This window comes from Corythoichthys intestinalis, chromosome 21 (genome assembly GCF_030265065.1).
Source record: "Corythoichthys intestinalis isolate RoL2023-P3 chromosome 21, ASM3026506v1, whole genome shotgun sequence".
Lineage (NCBI taxonomy): Eukaryota > Metazoa > Chordata > Actinopteri > Syngnathiformes > Syngnathidae > Corythoichthys > Corythoichthys intestinalis.
The window spans coordinates 22,552,053-22,570,185 of NC_080415.1; the positions used below are offsets into that span (position 1 = coordinate 22,552,053).

An 18,133-nucleotide genomic window follows, 5' to 3' on the forward strand; every position below is an offset into this window, starting at 1 on the left:
AACAGAAAACTTGTTTTAAAAACATTTATTTAAAACAATTTTACACTTAACAGTTCATAACATTTAGATCCACTTCCAACGAGCGCACTGGAGACCATTGAAAACGAGTGCGAGTTCTCCTTTTCCAAACGCTTGGCTGAACAGAACACGAACTCAACTGGGATCTGCTCCAAAGCACTCAAAGTAATTGAATAATGCCCCTTTCGGAAAACACCTAATTAAAGTCCCAGTGCAAGTCCCAGACAGCTGCTGAAAGACTTATCAGCATGATAACACTGGCAGCAGTTTTGCAGATAAAAAAAAAAAAGTCATGTACTCACTTTCAAAACATTAAATGTACAGTTGTACCCTCTAGAAACAGATCATTACAGCAATTTGGAATTATTGCAGCAAGTTCAGTTGGGAAAAATATTGAAAATATTCCAAATGACTAAAATGTTGAAACTGTTGTAATGAAAAATTGCTTCCTGCATGTATCAAGACTCCAGAATAAGACAAAATTCATAAGTACCAAAATCATATAACTAAACAAATTAAGTTAATAAAAATAATAAAATTCATAAGGTTTTAAGTAACACTGTCGGGCATTAACTCTGAAATTTTGAAGATAACTCACTAATATGTGGGTTAAATACATTTTGAAAGAACAGTGTTTGCCAAAATCCTCACAAAGACAGTCAGTGAAGAACCTCAACGATCTGCACCACAGTTCTGGAAAAATTTGAGGGCTCCACAGCGGGGGTGGGCAGCTGCAGGGCGGTGTGCAGCCGCGACTCGTAGCTGGTGTCACCCATCCACGTGCACGGTCTGTGGATGAAGTCTTGATCCAGATTGTCCGCCGCAGGTTCACACCGGCCTGACGGCGATCCGTTACGTGCGTAGCCCAGGCCAGACATCAGCTCGCAGTCCCAGTCGGATGAGGATGGATCAAGCCGGGCTACGTCCGGGATCAGAGCTGGATCGATGCACACCGGTGTGGTTTGTTGTGAGTCTTGCCCGGGTTGATGTGAAGAAATCTGTGAAGCGGGCAACCATCTTGTTCCAACACCCGATATATTGAAGGGAGAATGTAGACTGTCTCCTTCAGGAAGGTAAATTCTGTCTGTTAGAGAGTCATTTCCTTTCAACTGCACTTTTTGAACAGTTGCACTCTCCGAAATACAAAATGCCTCATCCATTGTAATAATGTGACTTTCTGATTGTGTGAGATCCTCTATCTTTGTCCTTTTCTTGCAGTTGTGCTCGCAGCTGGAAAACCGACGGCGTTTTTTGAGGTTGGGAGTTGCCGGGCGAGACTGCTCCAAAAGACACACGGGCTCTTTTAAAACTACCTCTGGTTGGGAGCCCTTTAGTTCTTCAGTATTGAGCACTGCTACAGAAGGAAATGTGAAAATGGAGATGGGAATAGATTCAGAGACACTTGCCATTATCTCCATTTCGCATTCTTGGTCCTCATTGGAGTAGTTCTGAGGACTGAGGACAGGAGGTTCTGAGTATAGACAACAGTACTCCATGTCATCGGGAGTGAAGACTTGCGGACTGAGGACTGGAGGCAGGGAGTACGGGTCAAATGAGAGATCTTGTGTATTAAGACGAGTCTGGAGGCTGGCCGGAAAATGAACTTCCGGCGCCAAGTCCAATATTGGCATCGGCGTAGTTGACTGGTGGGCGACGCTGTCCGGTTCAGGACACTTGATGTCAGATGATATCACGACTGGATTTGGGATGGGAATCGGTTCCTCTGATGATTTTTTAGTCTGAGGAGGAACATCCTGAGCAGGTAGACAGGAGAAGGGCTGTTCTTTTAAGGCTTGAACTTCATGTCCCGTTTCTGCATCAGTCAGAGGCTCCAGTTCACAGTTGTACGGGTTGGGCAGAATAGCTCGTGGTCTAAAAACAAACAATTTAAAACAAGATTGATGAGTAAAACTGTAAATTTGCGAGGTCGGGACTACAAAGGGGATTATAACTCGCCTATTCAGGGCTTCTTCGGATTGTTCAGAGGGATTGAGGTCAAATATGGGAACCATTTGAACCACAAGACAGTCCAAGGCACTAAAATTGGAGCTTTCCAGCACAAAGGCGCGATGCTGTTCAGATTGTAAGTGCTGCAAAAGATAAATGTAGACAAATCAAACACTGAGGTCAGAAGACGCCACAATGAGTTGATAGGTTTCTCACCTCATCCAGGTTAGTGACGGGCTGAAGGCAACATTCACAGAAAGAGATGGCTTTTTTGCGTGGCTGCCAAGGAGACTGGTTTGGAGATTTCTCCTTACTGCAGCTTTTGACTTTGCTGTTTGGTCTGAACAACAATCAAAAATACAATTTCAATGTGAAATTCACCAAGTTGGGGACCTAGTAGTTTGAACCAACCTTGATTTTTTTTCTCCTTGCGCAGTCTTCTCAAAGCGAGGAGGAGGTGGCGACTCGAAAGGACTGAATTGACCCGAGTAATAAAGCGAAGGGAAGGTCATTGACTGCATGTGCAAAGGTTTGTACTTCCTGGTTACATAGAACAATACAAACTTTAGTATCTGAGACCATTTAATCCTCAAGCAAGAATTAAAAAAAAAAAAAAAAAAAACACCCTTATCAAATAATGAAGTGCAATTAAACAACATTCAAACTGCAACCAAAAATATTACCATCTTGCTATATTATACTGACTTGATCAATTAAAATAAATGCAAAACAAACACTTTTATTACATAATATCTAGTACTGTACTACAAATTGCATTTATTTCTCTTGTTTCAAACCAACACCAGCTCAGGCGTTTAACAATTTCCTCCGTCCCAGTTCATTTCTTTCCGTTATGTCCATGCATTCGCCGAGAGCAATTCAATTAGGCCAAATGAGAGGAGAAATGAAAAGAGCAGTTAGCGTTCACATCCCCTGCAGGGGCACAACTAGAAACGCTATCCGTGTGAGTTGTGGACACCATGGGGGGCGCGAGCTCGTCATGTTACATGGTGCCATTTTTTTAACAGGCGCAATTAAGAAAGTTGAAACCTTTCAACTAGAGCCCTGCAAGGTATACTCTCAGAGCTCTCAGTAGCGGCGTTTCCATTAACCCTAGGAATAGGCAAAACTGAAATTTCGCGATGAAAAACTCAAATATCGCAAAATAGTTTTGACGCATTCATGGTAGTCTTGTTTTCGTCAACAATGACGAAAATATTTCGTCAACGAACAATTTTTTATGACGAAGACGAGCTAAAAACTAGGGTTGGGAATCTCTGGCACGAAGCCGATTCGATATGTAACTAGATACACAGGTTACGATTCAATAAAAAAAAACGATACATTTTTAAGGCCGAGCGATTCGATACAGTGTAAGAACGATACGGTTCGATAGAGTGAAACCGATACGATAGTAAATGTTGTGTGTGTTTGTACAGTATTTTAAACATATAAAAAGACCACATTCCTAATATAGCAAAATTAAACAAAATTTCATACCAATGTTTTTATTTTTTTTATGAAAAAAAAATAATAATAAGGCTTACTATATGACCGTCATTTTGTTAGATGGGAGTGATAATAAAACTCCAGTGACAGAAAACAATAAAGTGCAGTAATTTAATTACTGTATTTCCTGGTGTTTTTAACACAAGAGGTAAGTAATTTAAGTGCAAACTTTTGACGTAAACATCTTACAAACAAACAAAAATAATTATATGCAGCAGCTCTAGGAAAAAAAGTGTAAGATGTGCTTTAATGCTTTTGCACGCTAAGGTTAATAATGTGTGTTTAAAACTAATAGCTATAACTACTGTCTTACTTAACAGCCGTTAAGGCCTTACAAAAGAAAGAAGGTGAAACTTAACAGATGTCAGCATGACCCAGTGGGGCACATTTCAGTAAAATGAAACAACTAACTGCCCGCACCCATTTCTCAAGAAAACAGCTATTTCTCGGAATGTGAAACTTACGCATGTGTGTTGATGCTCTCCCACTTTGTCAATAAAAGGCGCAACCCCAGGGAGGGGGCTGAGAGAGGCTCACTGTGAGCAAGCGTGCTGCGCTGTCGACCCTCTCCCTGGTGGCCACCAGTGAAAATTTATCTTCGTCTCAAGTCTGATCTTTCCTCCGTCCTTTCCTAGGTCTTTGTTGTTTTCTTAGTTCAAGTATTAAGTTTAGACCTAACAAAAAGAATTAAACCTGCTAGCGTTATCATAAATAAATAATAAATTCTGCTTTACGACTGGTATAATTGGGGGAATAAAAACATGGTATTTTAGACAGACAGGTCAATAATCATTACTTTAACCTAATACACAGCAGAGTCATTCACTTATGCCTGTGCTTCCTCATTTTTTATTCCTCGTCACTGTCCATATCTTTTTTGAAGGGCAGATTTTTCTTGAGGAAGATTTATTAATCCACATGTTTAAGTAGACTGCGTTTCGTGGAAACAATATGCCGCCCTTTCCACCATTATAGTGGGTTATTTTTCAGAGTCAAAAACTCATGATCTCTGTACCGCTCCACACTTCACACAAGCTCTGTCCCATGCGAACAGATCTGGCTGCCTTCATCACTTCAAAGTCCGACTTTTGTTTTCCTGAGTGCGTTGAAAATCAATCGCTGCATGTCGCTGGCGTCGGTGATCACACTGTCCATTGTTTTAGAATGTTGCTTCGTTGACACTACTAGTTTCGTTTTGGGCTGTGAAGAAAATGCTACGGAGCGAGCGTTACAATGGTTTCGTTAGCTCTCGCTTTGTTATGACACGCCCGTGACGATCGGGTAATGACGGCAACTAGTAGCGGTTCTGCCGAAATGCATGGGAAGTTGAGGCAACCACGACTGAGTAGTGCTTGTCCATATTATATCATGCGTGCGGTCTCGATCTAAGCGCGCTGTGTGGTGAATGACACAAGCGCAGCATGCAAAGTAAAAGCTAAATTATTATCATATTAGGCTAGGGTGACAAAACGTCCTCTTTTGCCCAGACAAGTCCTACTTTCACGTAGTATCTTCTTCGACCGGGCGGGTTTTATAAATTCATAAAAATGTCCGGTTTTTATCATTTTTCACGGGACCAATTTGAAGAGAATCCCTCCGGCCACTGGGTGGCAGAGCCTGCCTGCGATGACATGGCTCCAAGTAGTAGGGAGGGAAGAAGTAGTTTTTCTTGTTTTTGTTGGCAGTTTACCCCTATCATTAGGCATCACCACCATCTACTGGGTTGACGATTTGGCCACAACGCCTGCCCAATTGTTAATTTTTTTTTACGATAAATACGTATATAATGGCAACTGTTGACTTCTGTCAGAGCTTTGACTGTAAAATCCTGTTTGGTGTCGCATCGTTGCGCTGCCGATGACTGTAAACTTTTATAACAAAGTTTGATTTTTGCCTCAGCTAGCTATCAGTAAGCTAAAACGCGCTAGGCATTATGGGAAACGTAGTTTTGAACTGCTACATTTGGAAACATGCTGGTTGAATAGTTTGTCAGTTTGTTTCAGTTTTTGTTTGTGTGCAATCTAAAACATTGAATGAGTATCAATTTGTCAAGGACAATTGTCGTGATAGTTATTTATAAAAATGTTTAGTTGGCACATAGGCTACTGTGTGCATGTGTATTGACTGGACTACATTTCTATGGGTCTGCATTATATATATATATATATTTTTTTTTTTAAGTCATTGTTTTTTTTCAAACTGCATTTTTCCATCCAGAGTGAGGGGCGCACTATAAATATATTAAAGTGATATAGGCATCTTTGATTGCACTTCGAGTAAAATTCAAGTATCTAGAGGCCGGGCTGAGTGTCCTCTTTTTTGGAAATCAAAATATGGTCACCCTATATTAAGCAATGCATTAAACTAGGCACTAGAAGCCAATTCTTGTGCTCGCGATAGCCCAATTCTATCTCTACTATCGGTTCATTGAATATTTAATGGCTAATTACTGTCGAATGGTAACTTTACTAAAGATACATCTGTAACTCTCACCTGTAAAACCGGATATCCGGTCGTATCGGTTTATCGTTCTCAAGTTTGCTAAAAATGTGTCTTGGGAGACTAACACATAACGATATGGATGCCAGTCTTGTCAGATGTCGTCAGACAAGACGAGACTGAGATGAAAATTCGCCTTAGTTTCCGTCAAAAGTTCACAATTTGTGATTATCTTATGTATAGTTAGTACGCATTTAACAGTGGTTGATCATGTCACTCATGCGACGTGCTGCGCCTCGTCCCGACCCACAAACAGGCTTAAGCATGTGCCCATTCCTTTAGTGAAACACGTGTCAGGTGCCGCCTGGGTAGCTTTGCTTTTCTTATCTTGGCTATGCCGTGTTGCTTTAGCCTTTAAAAGTCTGTGCTGACTGATCATCATCACACGCTAAACTAACTTTTAGCGTTAGCATTGCTTTCGCGTTAGCATTAAGCGCCGTGACTCAGCAAGTTCTTCTTAAACTCTTAGAAAACTTTTTACATACACTTTGTGGGGTCCAGTTGAGTTTAATTAATTGCAAATAATGTGCTGTTTTCCTGCTGAGTGTGTATCATCATCATGAAGATGTTGATGTCCTTGTAAACTCAACGAATACGTGCTCGTCTGTCAGTGTTCATTCGAAATTGTTGGAAACCATTTATTTATTTATTCATTCATGGACTAAAACGTTTGACGTTAATACACAAACACTTTGTCAGTAGTTGACTAAAAATAGACGAAGACATTTTGAAATAACTAAAATATGACTAAAACTAATAAGTATTTTCATCCGAAACGAAGATGATAATTAAAAGGGTTGCCAAAAACAACACTGATTCATGAACTTTTTCAGACACATATGAAAATATATCACAAGAGCGCAGTGAAAATCCTTTTTTGAATTATATTTTGAAGACATTAATCCATTGTTACCACATATAATAATGTGTTTACACATAAAAAGTGAAAGTATATTCTCCCGATGCAAAAATGTAAAAGATCTAAGTCAACATTCAAAGAAAGAACCAAAAAATTCATTAACTGCTCAGTTTTATTTAAAACTGTGCAGAATGGGGAAAAAACGAGCAATAAAATTGCAATGTAAACAAAAGCTAAACAAGCTCAAAAGCTTAATGGCAGATTGCAAGCAACCATCAGGTGCTACGGTATAAGAGTGTGGTGGTTTTTATTGGTCAATATCTTGTTCACCTGCCTAATCTTGCTTGTATTCATGTTGCTGCCTCTAGTGCTCGGTTATGGTATCATTGCTCGGGGCTTATCGATTGCGTCGGAGGCATGAAAACGAAACCATCAATTCCCAATAAGAAAAACAAAAGTAACGTATAACACAGGCGACAATTTAAAAAGTAGTTGAGTAAAAAGTACAGATACCTGCTGTAAAATGTAATGAAGTAAAAAGTACCACTTCATATTTGTACTGAAGTAAAGCACAGATACAGAAAAATGTACTTCAGTACAGTAACGAAGGACTTTTAATTCATTGCATGCCACCACTGATGTCCGCTGCACACCACACTCACCTGCTACGGTCTTCAATTTTGAGGAAAGGAGATCTCAGAGGGACAGCTGTCAAAATATAAGGGACAATATATGAGGCCGGGCCTAATCAAATTTGGCAGCAAAGACATTACAGTTGCAGTATATTCATGTCATTTTCCCTAACCTTTGACAACACGGCACGAAGGCTGCTTGGTGGATGTCCTCTGAAATACACACACATTTACTTAATTATATTGCACTTTTTAACTCACTGACGGCAATAGATGTCCAATACATTATGACTGCGAGAGAATTATCTCGGTCAGCCCTCTACGTGAATGTGGATTGGTCATTTTGGCTATCAGTGGCAGTCTTAACATGAACTCAACAGGATTTCCTTGTCTTACCTCAGCTCTGCTGTGTTTCCCAATGACACGTTCACTGTTCAGTTTCTTCAAGTAACAAAGAACATCTGTGGCAGCGCTAAGGAACAGTAAAGCATTTGAAATACATATCTATCCCCTTTTGGGCATCAGTTTGGATTCTGGAAGACGCGCATGCATTAGCACGCACGAGGCGCCACCTGCTGTGAGCAGAGGTTCACTGCATTGGGATGAGCTTGTTATAAACTGCATGTCCAATATTAAAATGGTTCATTAATTTAAAAAAAATGGTTTATTTTATTGTATTTCCTTAAAAATCTGGAAAACAACTACATAAGGGCATTATTTTAAGATGGTGTCAATTCACCTCAATGTAGTGCTGCAGCGAATAATCGATTAACTCGAATAATTCGATTAGAAAAAAAAAAATCAAATTTTGCTGCTTCGAGTACTCGTTTAATTAGAGTGGTGTTGTAATGGTTTGTTTTGAAATTGTTTGCATTTATTTTTTTGATTTGGGTGCATATATTGCCCTTTGGTGGAAAAATGTGAATATGACAACTCATCTAACACGGCTGAATCCAGCTGCTCCCTGTTAAGACCAACATAAGGCAAGTTTTTCTTTGAGTTAGTGTTATTCATGCATTCGTAATTTAGTTTTTAGGTATATTCAAGCCATTTTTTTAATGTTTGAATTAGGGCTGTAAAAATTATCGCGTTAATGGCCGGTAATTAATTTTGTTAATTAATCACGTTAAAATATTTGACGCAATTAACGCACATGCCCCGCTCAAACAGATTAAAATGACAGCACGGTGCAATGTCCACTTGTTACTTGTGTTTTTTTGGAGTTTTGTCGCCCTCTGCTGGCACTTGGGTGCGACTGATCTTATGAGCTTAAGCACCCATGACAATTGTGTAATTACTGACATCAACAATGGCGGGCTACTAGTTTATTTTTTTGATTGAAAATTTTACAAATTTTATTAAAACGAAAACATTAAGAGGGGTTTTAATATAACATTTCTATAACTTGTACTAACATTTATCTTTTAAGAACTACAAGTCTTTCTATCCATGGATCGCTTTAACAGAATGTTAATAATGTTAATGCCATCTTGTGTATTTATTGTTATAATAAACAAATACAGTACTTATGTACCGTATGTTGAATGTACATATCCATCTTGTGTCTTATCTTTCCATTCCAACTATAATTTACAGAAAAATATGGCATATTTTGTAGATGGTTTGAATTGCGATTAATTACAATTAAATAATTTTTAAGCTGTAATTAACTCGATTAAAAATTGTAATCGACTGAGAGCCCTATTTTGAACGATTTGTTTAGAGCATTGTAAAAAAAAAAATTATTTTTTTTTTAAGTTTGCATTTTATCGCATTTAAACTAGCGGACTTTTGCTATGCAAGCTAGCCAATTGTTCTCTTGTTGTTCTTAAATCCTCATTTATTTTTTTATATCGTTTGAGACTAAGCTCAGGTATTTTAATTTATTTTTAGATGAAAGTGCAATACTGCATAGTATGAAGAAACACACGGCAATTTTATTTTTTATTCGCATTAAATGCTCTTTCGAAAGTGCAATCTTGAAATGTTCCTAATCCGATTACTCAATTATTCAAACTAACTAGCTGTTAAATTAATCAACTACTAAAATTATCAATAGCTGCGGCCCGATTTCAGTGGTTTAACTTGAAGCAAAAAGGATACCATCTACATGAACAATGCTAACTCCCCATGAACGGGCATTAGCCAACACATTGTTCGCCTGCAGCCGCTCCTAAAGAACAAAATATATTTTAGCTAAGGACATACAGCAAAGGTTTCAAAGTGTGCCGGTCAGCAACTTACATTATTGCGAATGGCTTTTTCAAGTAACGCTTTTCCTCGGCTGCCGCATGCCTAGAGAAGACAGATGGATAGTATGAGCTGATAAACATTCCCCACACATTTTACATTTTTTTTAAAAATCCATCTAACATTACTTGATTTGATAAAAAACGATTTTTATTAGGACCATCAATAGATTATCTGTGTCGTACCACTGGCCGAGAAGTTCCTGCTCGCGGTTTGCAGCTGTCAAGAACAGTTTCTTGCTGCTTCACAGGCCGCCGAGGCTCTTCGCTCCTCTTGTTTCCTGCAAGCCTTTTCTCTTCCAGTCTCTCCTGACTTCCCGTAACCACAAAGCTCACATCCCTGTGGAGGAAGCTCTCGACCCCCTTTTGAAATAGTTTCAACATAGTGTAAATAGTCTTTCCGTGTTTATAATTTACAAAATGGGACTGATGACATACCCCTCCAAGAAGAGCGATGGCTTCCAAAAGCAGGGCTGTAGGACGTTTCTTTACATTGTCCAGATAAAACGTCTTCCCCTCAAGCTTATTCTCCCCAGGAGAAAGTTTTCCCAAAGGTCCTAGCCGCTCTTCACACTGCTGATGCTGCAGCATGATAGTCCTGTCGCAGCCAGTTGCAGGAATAATGTAGAAAATAATTTATGGTGTATGAGTGCTATTCTTTTATGATTATTATTATCATAAAGTTTGAGAGAGTTGGATTTTGTTTATGATATCAATGGCAAAAGATGGAGAAAAGCTTTCATGGAGGGTGATTTTAACAGCCGTGTTTACATTAGCTGGCCTGAAGGGTGTCCACCTGGTGAGGAGAACTAAAGTTAGAATAAGTAAATACGAAAATACAACAACCAAAAATCCCGTAAAAATAGAATTTCCTTGCCAGTACAGTTCCAAAAATCATTAATTATAATGATTGAACTGTTTTTAATATGCACAAAACGCTCAATTAAAATTTTTATGTTACTATTCAAGAATTACAATAATTATAAAAGTTTTTTTTAATGCATATTAGCGTATTGGATACCATCGTAAACAGGGAGTGGACTATAACTGTACAAGCAATTGTGTATTTTTTTCGGAGTTCAAACCAACGTTCCAGAACTTGAACAAAATACGACACAGAAAGCCAACTCAATGCTAGCACACCGTGCGGCTATGCTGCTATTAGCTACCCTTCAACTTGTTGTCGTGTTTACTCGGTTAAAATTATTAGTTTATAACTCCGTTATCTTTTATTTGACAGTGATAAATCAATTAAGTGTTACTTACTTTCCTGACGCTTTCGTTTAAAGTGTTCGTAAAGGCCTAATAATGAGTCATCTAACTAGAAAGGGACATGCAAGCTACCGCCGAATTTTTAAAAACACCAAATGCTCACATCCGGTACAATGTTACGCCTCTTCTTCTCATCGGTAGTTGGCAAATAAATACCGCCACCAACTGGTATGTAGTGTGAATAATGCTTTTTACGCACGCTACTTTTTAAAATTGATATAATACTACATAATTTGAAATAGTATTAATATCAAAATAAATTACGAACAATACATATGGCGGAAAACACAGACAAGACAGAAAAAGCAGTTTCTGCTCTTGCACTCCTCTTTAAAATAAACTGCTGTTTTTTAAGCCAAAACAACTATTGTGTTTGATAGAACTATATGTCTATATGCTGCCATAGCAGATTCATGGCGCACGAAGCACCCGAACTATTTTTAATTTGTCCGTTTTACCCGAAAACCCCTGTTACAGACGTCGCACAACCGCTTTTGTTTTAACCCAGTCATAAAACTAAGGTAATTCATTATACTTATTATTCAAAAAGTCTGTCATTTTTAGCTCAGAATCATTAATTGGAGTCTAATATTTCGTTTAAAAAAAAAACTTGCATATTTTAAACTTTTAAAGAAATAACGTCACAATGAAAAAAAATGGCGTCTGTAAAAAAGTCACGGATATCTACCTTATAGCCAGTGTTGTTAATCTTACTGAAAAAAAGTAATTAATTATAGTTACAAATTACTTCTCCCAAAAAGTAATTGCGTTAGTAACTCAATTACCTGAATGTAAGAGTAATTAGTTACTTGGCAAAGTAATTGGTGATAATTACTTTTTTTTTTCCCCCTCAAAAAAAAAAAAAAAAAAAAAAAAACATTGGCCACACTATGTGAAGTTTTTTGTGGAGGTTTTTGGTACAACTGGCCCGAGCTCAATTCTTTACCCTAATTTACCCTTTACCCTGAATCAACTGTTAAAAGTTGTTAAAAGTGTTCCCATTATTGCATTAGTTCCCTTCTCTCTACTTTCGACATATGAACGTTTTAAAACTGTTTCATCATTTAAAGATAGATTCAAGTCAAGATTTTGCCGATTTAGAAGTATTTTAGATAAAAAGTTACTTAGGTTCGCTAGGAAGGTTCTCTACAACAGAGCCGTCCTAAAAAGCCTACTGCTTTAAGATGGCGGCTGTCTACTAACGCATCTAGTGCCATGTCTGTCAGTTGCATCTAGTTATATCTATATACAGTACATGTGATATCTACCATGTCTACCATATCTACCATAACATGCGGGCGTAGTTTGTCGGCTATCGGCTACAACATGTATTATTGGAGCTACCTAGCATCGCGTTTGCTCGGCGTCACAACTTTCTTGCCTCCTCCCCGCTCCTGCTCTGCTCTGTCGTCTTGGTGAGTCCATCTCCCTCAGACTTTTCGACCAATATAGTAACGCATAGTAACGCATGCCTTTCCGTCCTCAGTAACGGTAACGGCGTTGCCAAGATGAGAAAAGTAATTAATTAGATTACCCACTACTGAAAAAAATAACGCCGTTAGTAACGCCGTTATATTGTAACGCCGTTATTAACAACACTGCTTATAGCTATCGCTTAAATGTATTTTTTTGTTACTGTCGCATTTTCTCCGATATGTTAGATGATAAATAATTGATCCAAACAAAGCAAAATTTAAAAAAAAAAAACGTTTATTAGGGTAAATATATGAAAAAGCTAATCTCGACCACTCCTTGATGTCTGCGACTTCTGCATCGCGACACTTGTTATATTGCCATGTTTCACCCATAAAATCCCGAAAAAATCCAGCTGTGGGCATTCACAACTGTGTCTTGACAGTCAGTGGTACATGCTACATGGAGTATTTGGATCGAAACAAGGTAAGTACGCGATAATATCTCGTTAAAGTCATGGCGTCTGTAATTCTGCTCTCGCGTGCTCTGGCCTCCAGATAGGGTTTTGCTGTTTAAAAAACGTTTGTTTTTTTTGTTTTTTTAAATGCCCTCCTGTTCAACACCCCCCAGAAAATGGAGATTTTAAGCTTTCCAATGATGTATCACACATGCATATCGGACAATTTTGAAATTTGGCCAAATTGGGGGTCTCAGAGTGGAACTTCAAGTCACCTGAGTGTTTTCCGCCATATACATTTTTTTCTAACTAAACTATATCTCAGTTATTACATTAATACCTCTCAAATATAAAAAAAACATCTGGTATTTCTTTATTGAATTTTGCCTCAGAATGTCCAGAGCAGTGGTTCTTAACCTTGCTGAAGGTACCGAATCCCACAAGTTTCACATACGGATTCCCTGAACCCTTCGGAATTAGATAATAAAAATCAAAACCAATATTTCTAAGCTAGCAAGCTAATAAATTCTGGTTCAAAATGGTCTGTTTTATTCCCTCATACCAAGTGCGAGCCAATCTTCCACTGAGCAAACCATTTCCTCCTCCCATCAGATTGAGGACTAGCAGTTAAAAGAAATGGATTAAGTCTGTAAACTGGGAGCAAACCAGTCCAAAACCTGGTCTAAAAAGCCACTTGCCTAGATTTAATCAGCATACGAAAATAGGGCTTTGCGTTTTTTTTCACCTTCGTCTAACCCCTTAGACTTACTCACCGAACCCCTGGGGTTCAATCGAACCCAGGTTAAGAACCACTGGTCCAGAGGCCTTTTTAAATGTTGCATTTGGCACAGTTTAAATAGTATGAAATGTCACTAGTGCACATCTAACATTAACACACAATGGATGTTCTTCATTTACACTTTTATTTAAAATAGTTTTGGTGGAAATTACAAAACATTGTGGTTCATACTGTATAAGAATTTCTGTCAAAATACATTGCAATATTCGTCTTTTGATGTTAATACAAAGCAAAGCATTATAGCTAACGGCTTATGCAGGTGTAAATCCTAGTGAGGCTACAATTGTTTACATCTGCGAGCTCAAACTCAATTCATTCATTATTTATAACACCCTGTTTATGTGGCATCTGAAAAACATGGTCTATTGCTGGCCCTTTTTATTATTCAAAATGCCTGTCATTTTTAGCTTAGAATCATTAATTGATGTCTAATATTTCTTTTAAAAAAATAAAACGACTTTAAAAAAATTATTCACTCGCATATTTTAAACTTTTAAACAAATGACGTCACAATGAAAAAAATGGTGTCTGTAAAAAAGTCACAGATATCTAACTCATAACTATTGCTTAATTGTAGTGTTTTTGTTACTCTCGCTTTTTCGCCGATATGTTAGATGATAATCGATCAAAACAAAGAAAAAATGAAGAAGAAAAAAAACGTTTAAAAGGGTAAATATATGAAAAATAAAATCTCGACCACTCCTTGATGTCTGCGATTTCTGCATCACGACCCTTGTTATATTGCCACGTTTCACCTATAAAATCCCCCAAAAATCCAGGTGAGGCCATTCACAGCTGTGTCCTGACACTCGATGATACATGCTACATGGAGTTTTTGGATCGAAACATGGTAAGTACGCCATAATAGTTCGTTAAAGTCATGCCGTCTGTAATTTTGCTCTCGCATTCTCTCACGTCCAGATAGGGTTTTGCTGTTTCAATTTTTTTTTTTTTTAAATGTCCTCCTGTTCAAATTTTTTCCTCCCCCAGAAAATTGAGGATTTTAAGCTTTCTAATGATGTATCACACATGCATATCGGACAAATGCTAGTTGAAAACTTTACCCAATTCCGCCATGGCAGAATACACTCAGGTGACCTGAAGTTCCGCTCTGAGACCCCCAATTTGGCCAACTTTCAAAATTGTCCGATATGCATGTGTGATACATAATTGGAGAGCTTAAAATCTCAATTTTCTGGGGGAAGAAAAAATTTGAACAGGAAGGCATTTAAAAAATATATATAAATTTTTTTTAAACAGCAAAACCCTATCTGGAGGTGAGAGCACGCGAGAGCAGAATTAAAGACGCCATGACTTTAACGAGATATTAGCGCGCACTTACCTTGTTTCGATCCAAAAACTCCATGTAGCATTTATCACTGAGTGTCAAGACACAGCTGTGAATAGCCACAGCTGGATTTTGGGGGGATTTTATGGGTGAAACATGGAAACATAACAAGGGTCGCAAATCAGAAATCGCAGACATCAAGGAGTGGTCGAGATTCTTTTTCATATATTTACCCTTTTAAATGTTTTTCCCCCACTTTTTCTTTGTTTTGACCGATTATTTATTATCTAACATATCAGAGAAAATGCGACAGTAACAAAAAAAATACAATTAAGCGATAGTTATGAGGTAGATAGCCGTGACTTTTTTACAGACGCCATTTTTTTCATTGTGACGTAATTTGTTTAAAAGTTTAAAATATGCGAGTAATTTTTTTAAGTCTTTTTTTTTTAATGAAATATTACACATTAATTAATGATTCAAAGCTAAAAATGATGGACATTTTGACTAATAAATATAATTAAATACCTTCGTTTTATGGCTGGGTTGCAACAAAAGCAGTTGCGCGACAGGTAAAACGGACAAATTAAAAATATTTCTGGGGCCTAATGCGCCATGAATCTGCTATGGCAGAATATAGACATATTGTTCTTTCAAACACAACAGTTTTTTTGGCTTAAAATACAGCAGTTTATTTTAAAGAGGGTTGCAAGAGCAGAAACTGCTTCTTCAGTCATCTGTGTTTTCAGCCATATATATTAAACACGCTAAGAGTTAGAAGCCACAAACCATGTGTGGCAACTGCATATTTTGCCCTTTACCACTATACCAGTATTCTGTATCCTGAACTTTTAAATTCGCATGTATTCGGTGTTTTGTTGATATGACTGCAATAAACACTCAGGAGGGAATAATTGATGACTTGATGGCTTTATATTCCTTTTACAATGTTGTGTTACATACATTTTTTAAATACAAATACAGCAAGTTCAATAAAAGGAAAGGTCGGGCAGGCACACTCCTGAATCAAAGCAAGATTAGTGAAAAAAAAGTTCCCTTATGCATCCTATCCATACCTACGTTACATCGTATTGCGTATCGAGTGTATAATTATTGCACATATTCCGATTTAAACACATGTTAAAACACTATTAACTCAAGACTTATGTGAATCAATGCCATTTTGATGACTTATCTTTCATTCTTCCTGTAACAACTAAACTCTTCTACCTGAGCTTTTTTTTTTTTTTTTTTTAAAAAAAGAAGGGACAATTGCAGCATATTTATTTAGGATATTGATTTAATCTAAAACAAATTTGCTGGTTTTCCTAAATTGTTCATGTCTACTCTCCTATACATTCTGCATATACAATAAATAAGGACTTTGGCTAACACTGTCAGATTTGTTTGTTTAAAGTGCATTATGGAAAAAAAAAAATCATGTTAAAATGTTCAATGTATCACATTGTAACATCATGGGGAAATCAAATAATACTAATTATACTAATACTTTACTCATGATTTCAAAATGCAATTACAAATGCAAATGTCATGTAAAAATGGACACTTAGTAAGAATAAAGAACCCTGTTTTGGAAACTAACTAAGAATGTGTGTTTGCTTAAATTTTACGCTGCGGGACCAAAGTGCAGATACTGTATACAGTGGTGTTTGTATGGTGGTGTTGATTACTGCAGCGGTATCATCGAGGCCTAGATTAGGTATCGCCATGCGGGGCTCTCAAACCCGATCTGCCGTGTCTCCCCTTTCATCCATCTCACCTGATCCCACATAGAACGTTAACTTTTATTCCTTGTGTATGAATGGTGCTATACAATAAACCTGCCTTGCCTTGTAGTGGTTGACTGCACACAAAATGGGCTACAACCCACTCATGATCTGTGGAGATAACAACAAAGACATGAATTGTTGCAAAGGGGTCATTAATCATGTGACACTGATGAAGTCAAATCAATTGTTTGCTTGATTATCTATAGTGCATGTGACTATGGCCCGTCCGGGGTTTATTAGTTGTTCAATCACATGATTATTGTTTTGATCGCTCTTTTTTTTTATGTCAAGATTACATAAATGATAATGCAATTTTCATTAAATAATGGTAGTTTGTCTGTATGTTCTTTTCATTTACAGTGGGGCGAATAAGTATTTAGTCAACCACTAATTGTGCAAGTTCTCCCACTTGAAAATATTAGAGGCCTGTAATTGTCAACATGGGTAAACCTCAACCATGAGAGACAGAATGTGGAAAAAAAAAACTGAAAATCACATTGTTTGATTTTTAAAGAATTTATTTGCAAATAATGGTGGAAAATAAGTATTTGGTCAATACCAAAAGTTCCTCTCAATACTTTGTTATGTACCCTTTGTTGGCAATAACGGAGGCCAAACGTTTTCTGGAACTCTTAACAAGCTTTTTACACTGTTGCTGGTATTTTGGCCCATTCCTCCATGCAGATGTCCTCTAGAGCAGTGATGTTTTGGGGCTGTCGTTGGGCAACATGGACTTTTAACTCCCTCCTCATCCTGTGGTGTCAAAATGATAACAAGAACGGTGAGCAAAAATCCCAGAACCACACGGAGGGACCTAGTGAATGACCTACAGAGAGCTGGGACCCCAGTAACAAAGGCTACTATCAGTAACACAATGCGTCGCCAGGGACTCAAATCCTGCACTGCCAGACGTGTCCCCCTGCTGAAGAAAGTACACGTCCAGGCCCGTCTGCGGTTCGCTAGAGAGCATTTGGATGATCCAGAAGAGGACTGGGAAAATGTGTTATGGTCAGATGAAACCAAAATAGAACTTTTTGGTCGAAACACAAGTTCTCGTGTTTGGAGGAAAAATAATACTGAATTGCACCCTACCCACTGTGAAGCATGGGGGTGGAAACATCAAGCTTTGGGACTGTTTTTTCTGCAAAGGGACCAGGACAACTGATCTGTGGAAAGGAAAGAATGAATGGGGCCATGTATCAAGAGATTGAGTGAAAATCTCCTTCCATCAGCAAGGGCATTGAAGATGAGACGTGACTGGGTCTTTCAGCATGACAATGATCCCAAACACACAGCCAGGGCAACAAAGGAGTGGCTTCGTAAGAAGCATTTCAAGGTCCTAGAGTGGCCTAGCCAGTCTCCAGATCTCAACCCCATAGAAAATCTGCGGAGGGAGTTGAA

The 18,133-nt window shown here is 38.0% G+C and overlaps 1 protein-coding gene across 1 annotated transcript; it reads right to left on the bottom strand.

The window, feature by feature from the left end:
• Positions 1 to 10: 10 nt before the first annotated feature.
• On the bottom strand, positions 11 to 11,123 carry dbf4b (DBF4B-CDC7 kinase regulatory subunit). The gene is made up of 12 exons (XM_057826279.1): positions 10,980 to 11,123; positions 10,152 to 10,509; positions 9,900 to 10,076; positions 9,709 to 9,759; positions 9,568 to 9,637; positions 7,861 to 7,925; positions 7,638 to 7,677; positions 7,495 to 7,540; positions 2,377 to 2,505; positions 2,182 to 2,305; positions 1,975 to 2,108; positions 11 to 1,890 (listed from the first exon to the last, which is right to left on the bottom strand). The coding sequence occupies exons 2-12, from the start codon at positions 10,302 to 10,304 to the stop codon at positions 678 to 680; spliced, it is 2,202 nt and encodes a 733-aa protein (XP_057682262.1). The 5' UTR covers positions 10,305 to 10,509; positions 10,980 to 11,123; the 3' UTR covers positions 11 to 677.
• Positions 11,124 to 18,133: the final 7,010 nt, after the last annotated feature.

Excerpts from the sequence above, each read along its gene's own strand:
- dbf4b (XM_057826279.1), bottom strand. The coding sequence starts at position 10,304 with ATGCTGCAGCATCAGCAGTGTGAAGAGCGGCTAGGACCTTTGGGAAAA. Across the intron at positions 10,077-10,151 it reads CCATCGCTCTTCTTGGAGGG|GGGGTCGAGAGCTTCCTCCA; the intron begins GTATGTCATCAG and ends CTATTTCAAAAG. Across the intron at positions 7,541-7,637 it reads TTCGTGCCGTGTTGTCAAAG|CTGTCCCTCTGAGATCTCCT; the intron begins GTTAGGGAAAAT and ends ATATTTTGACAG.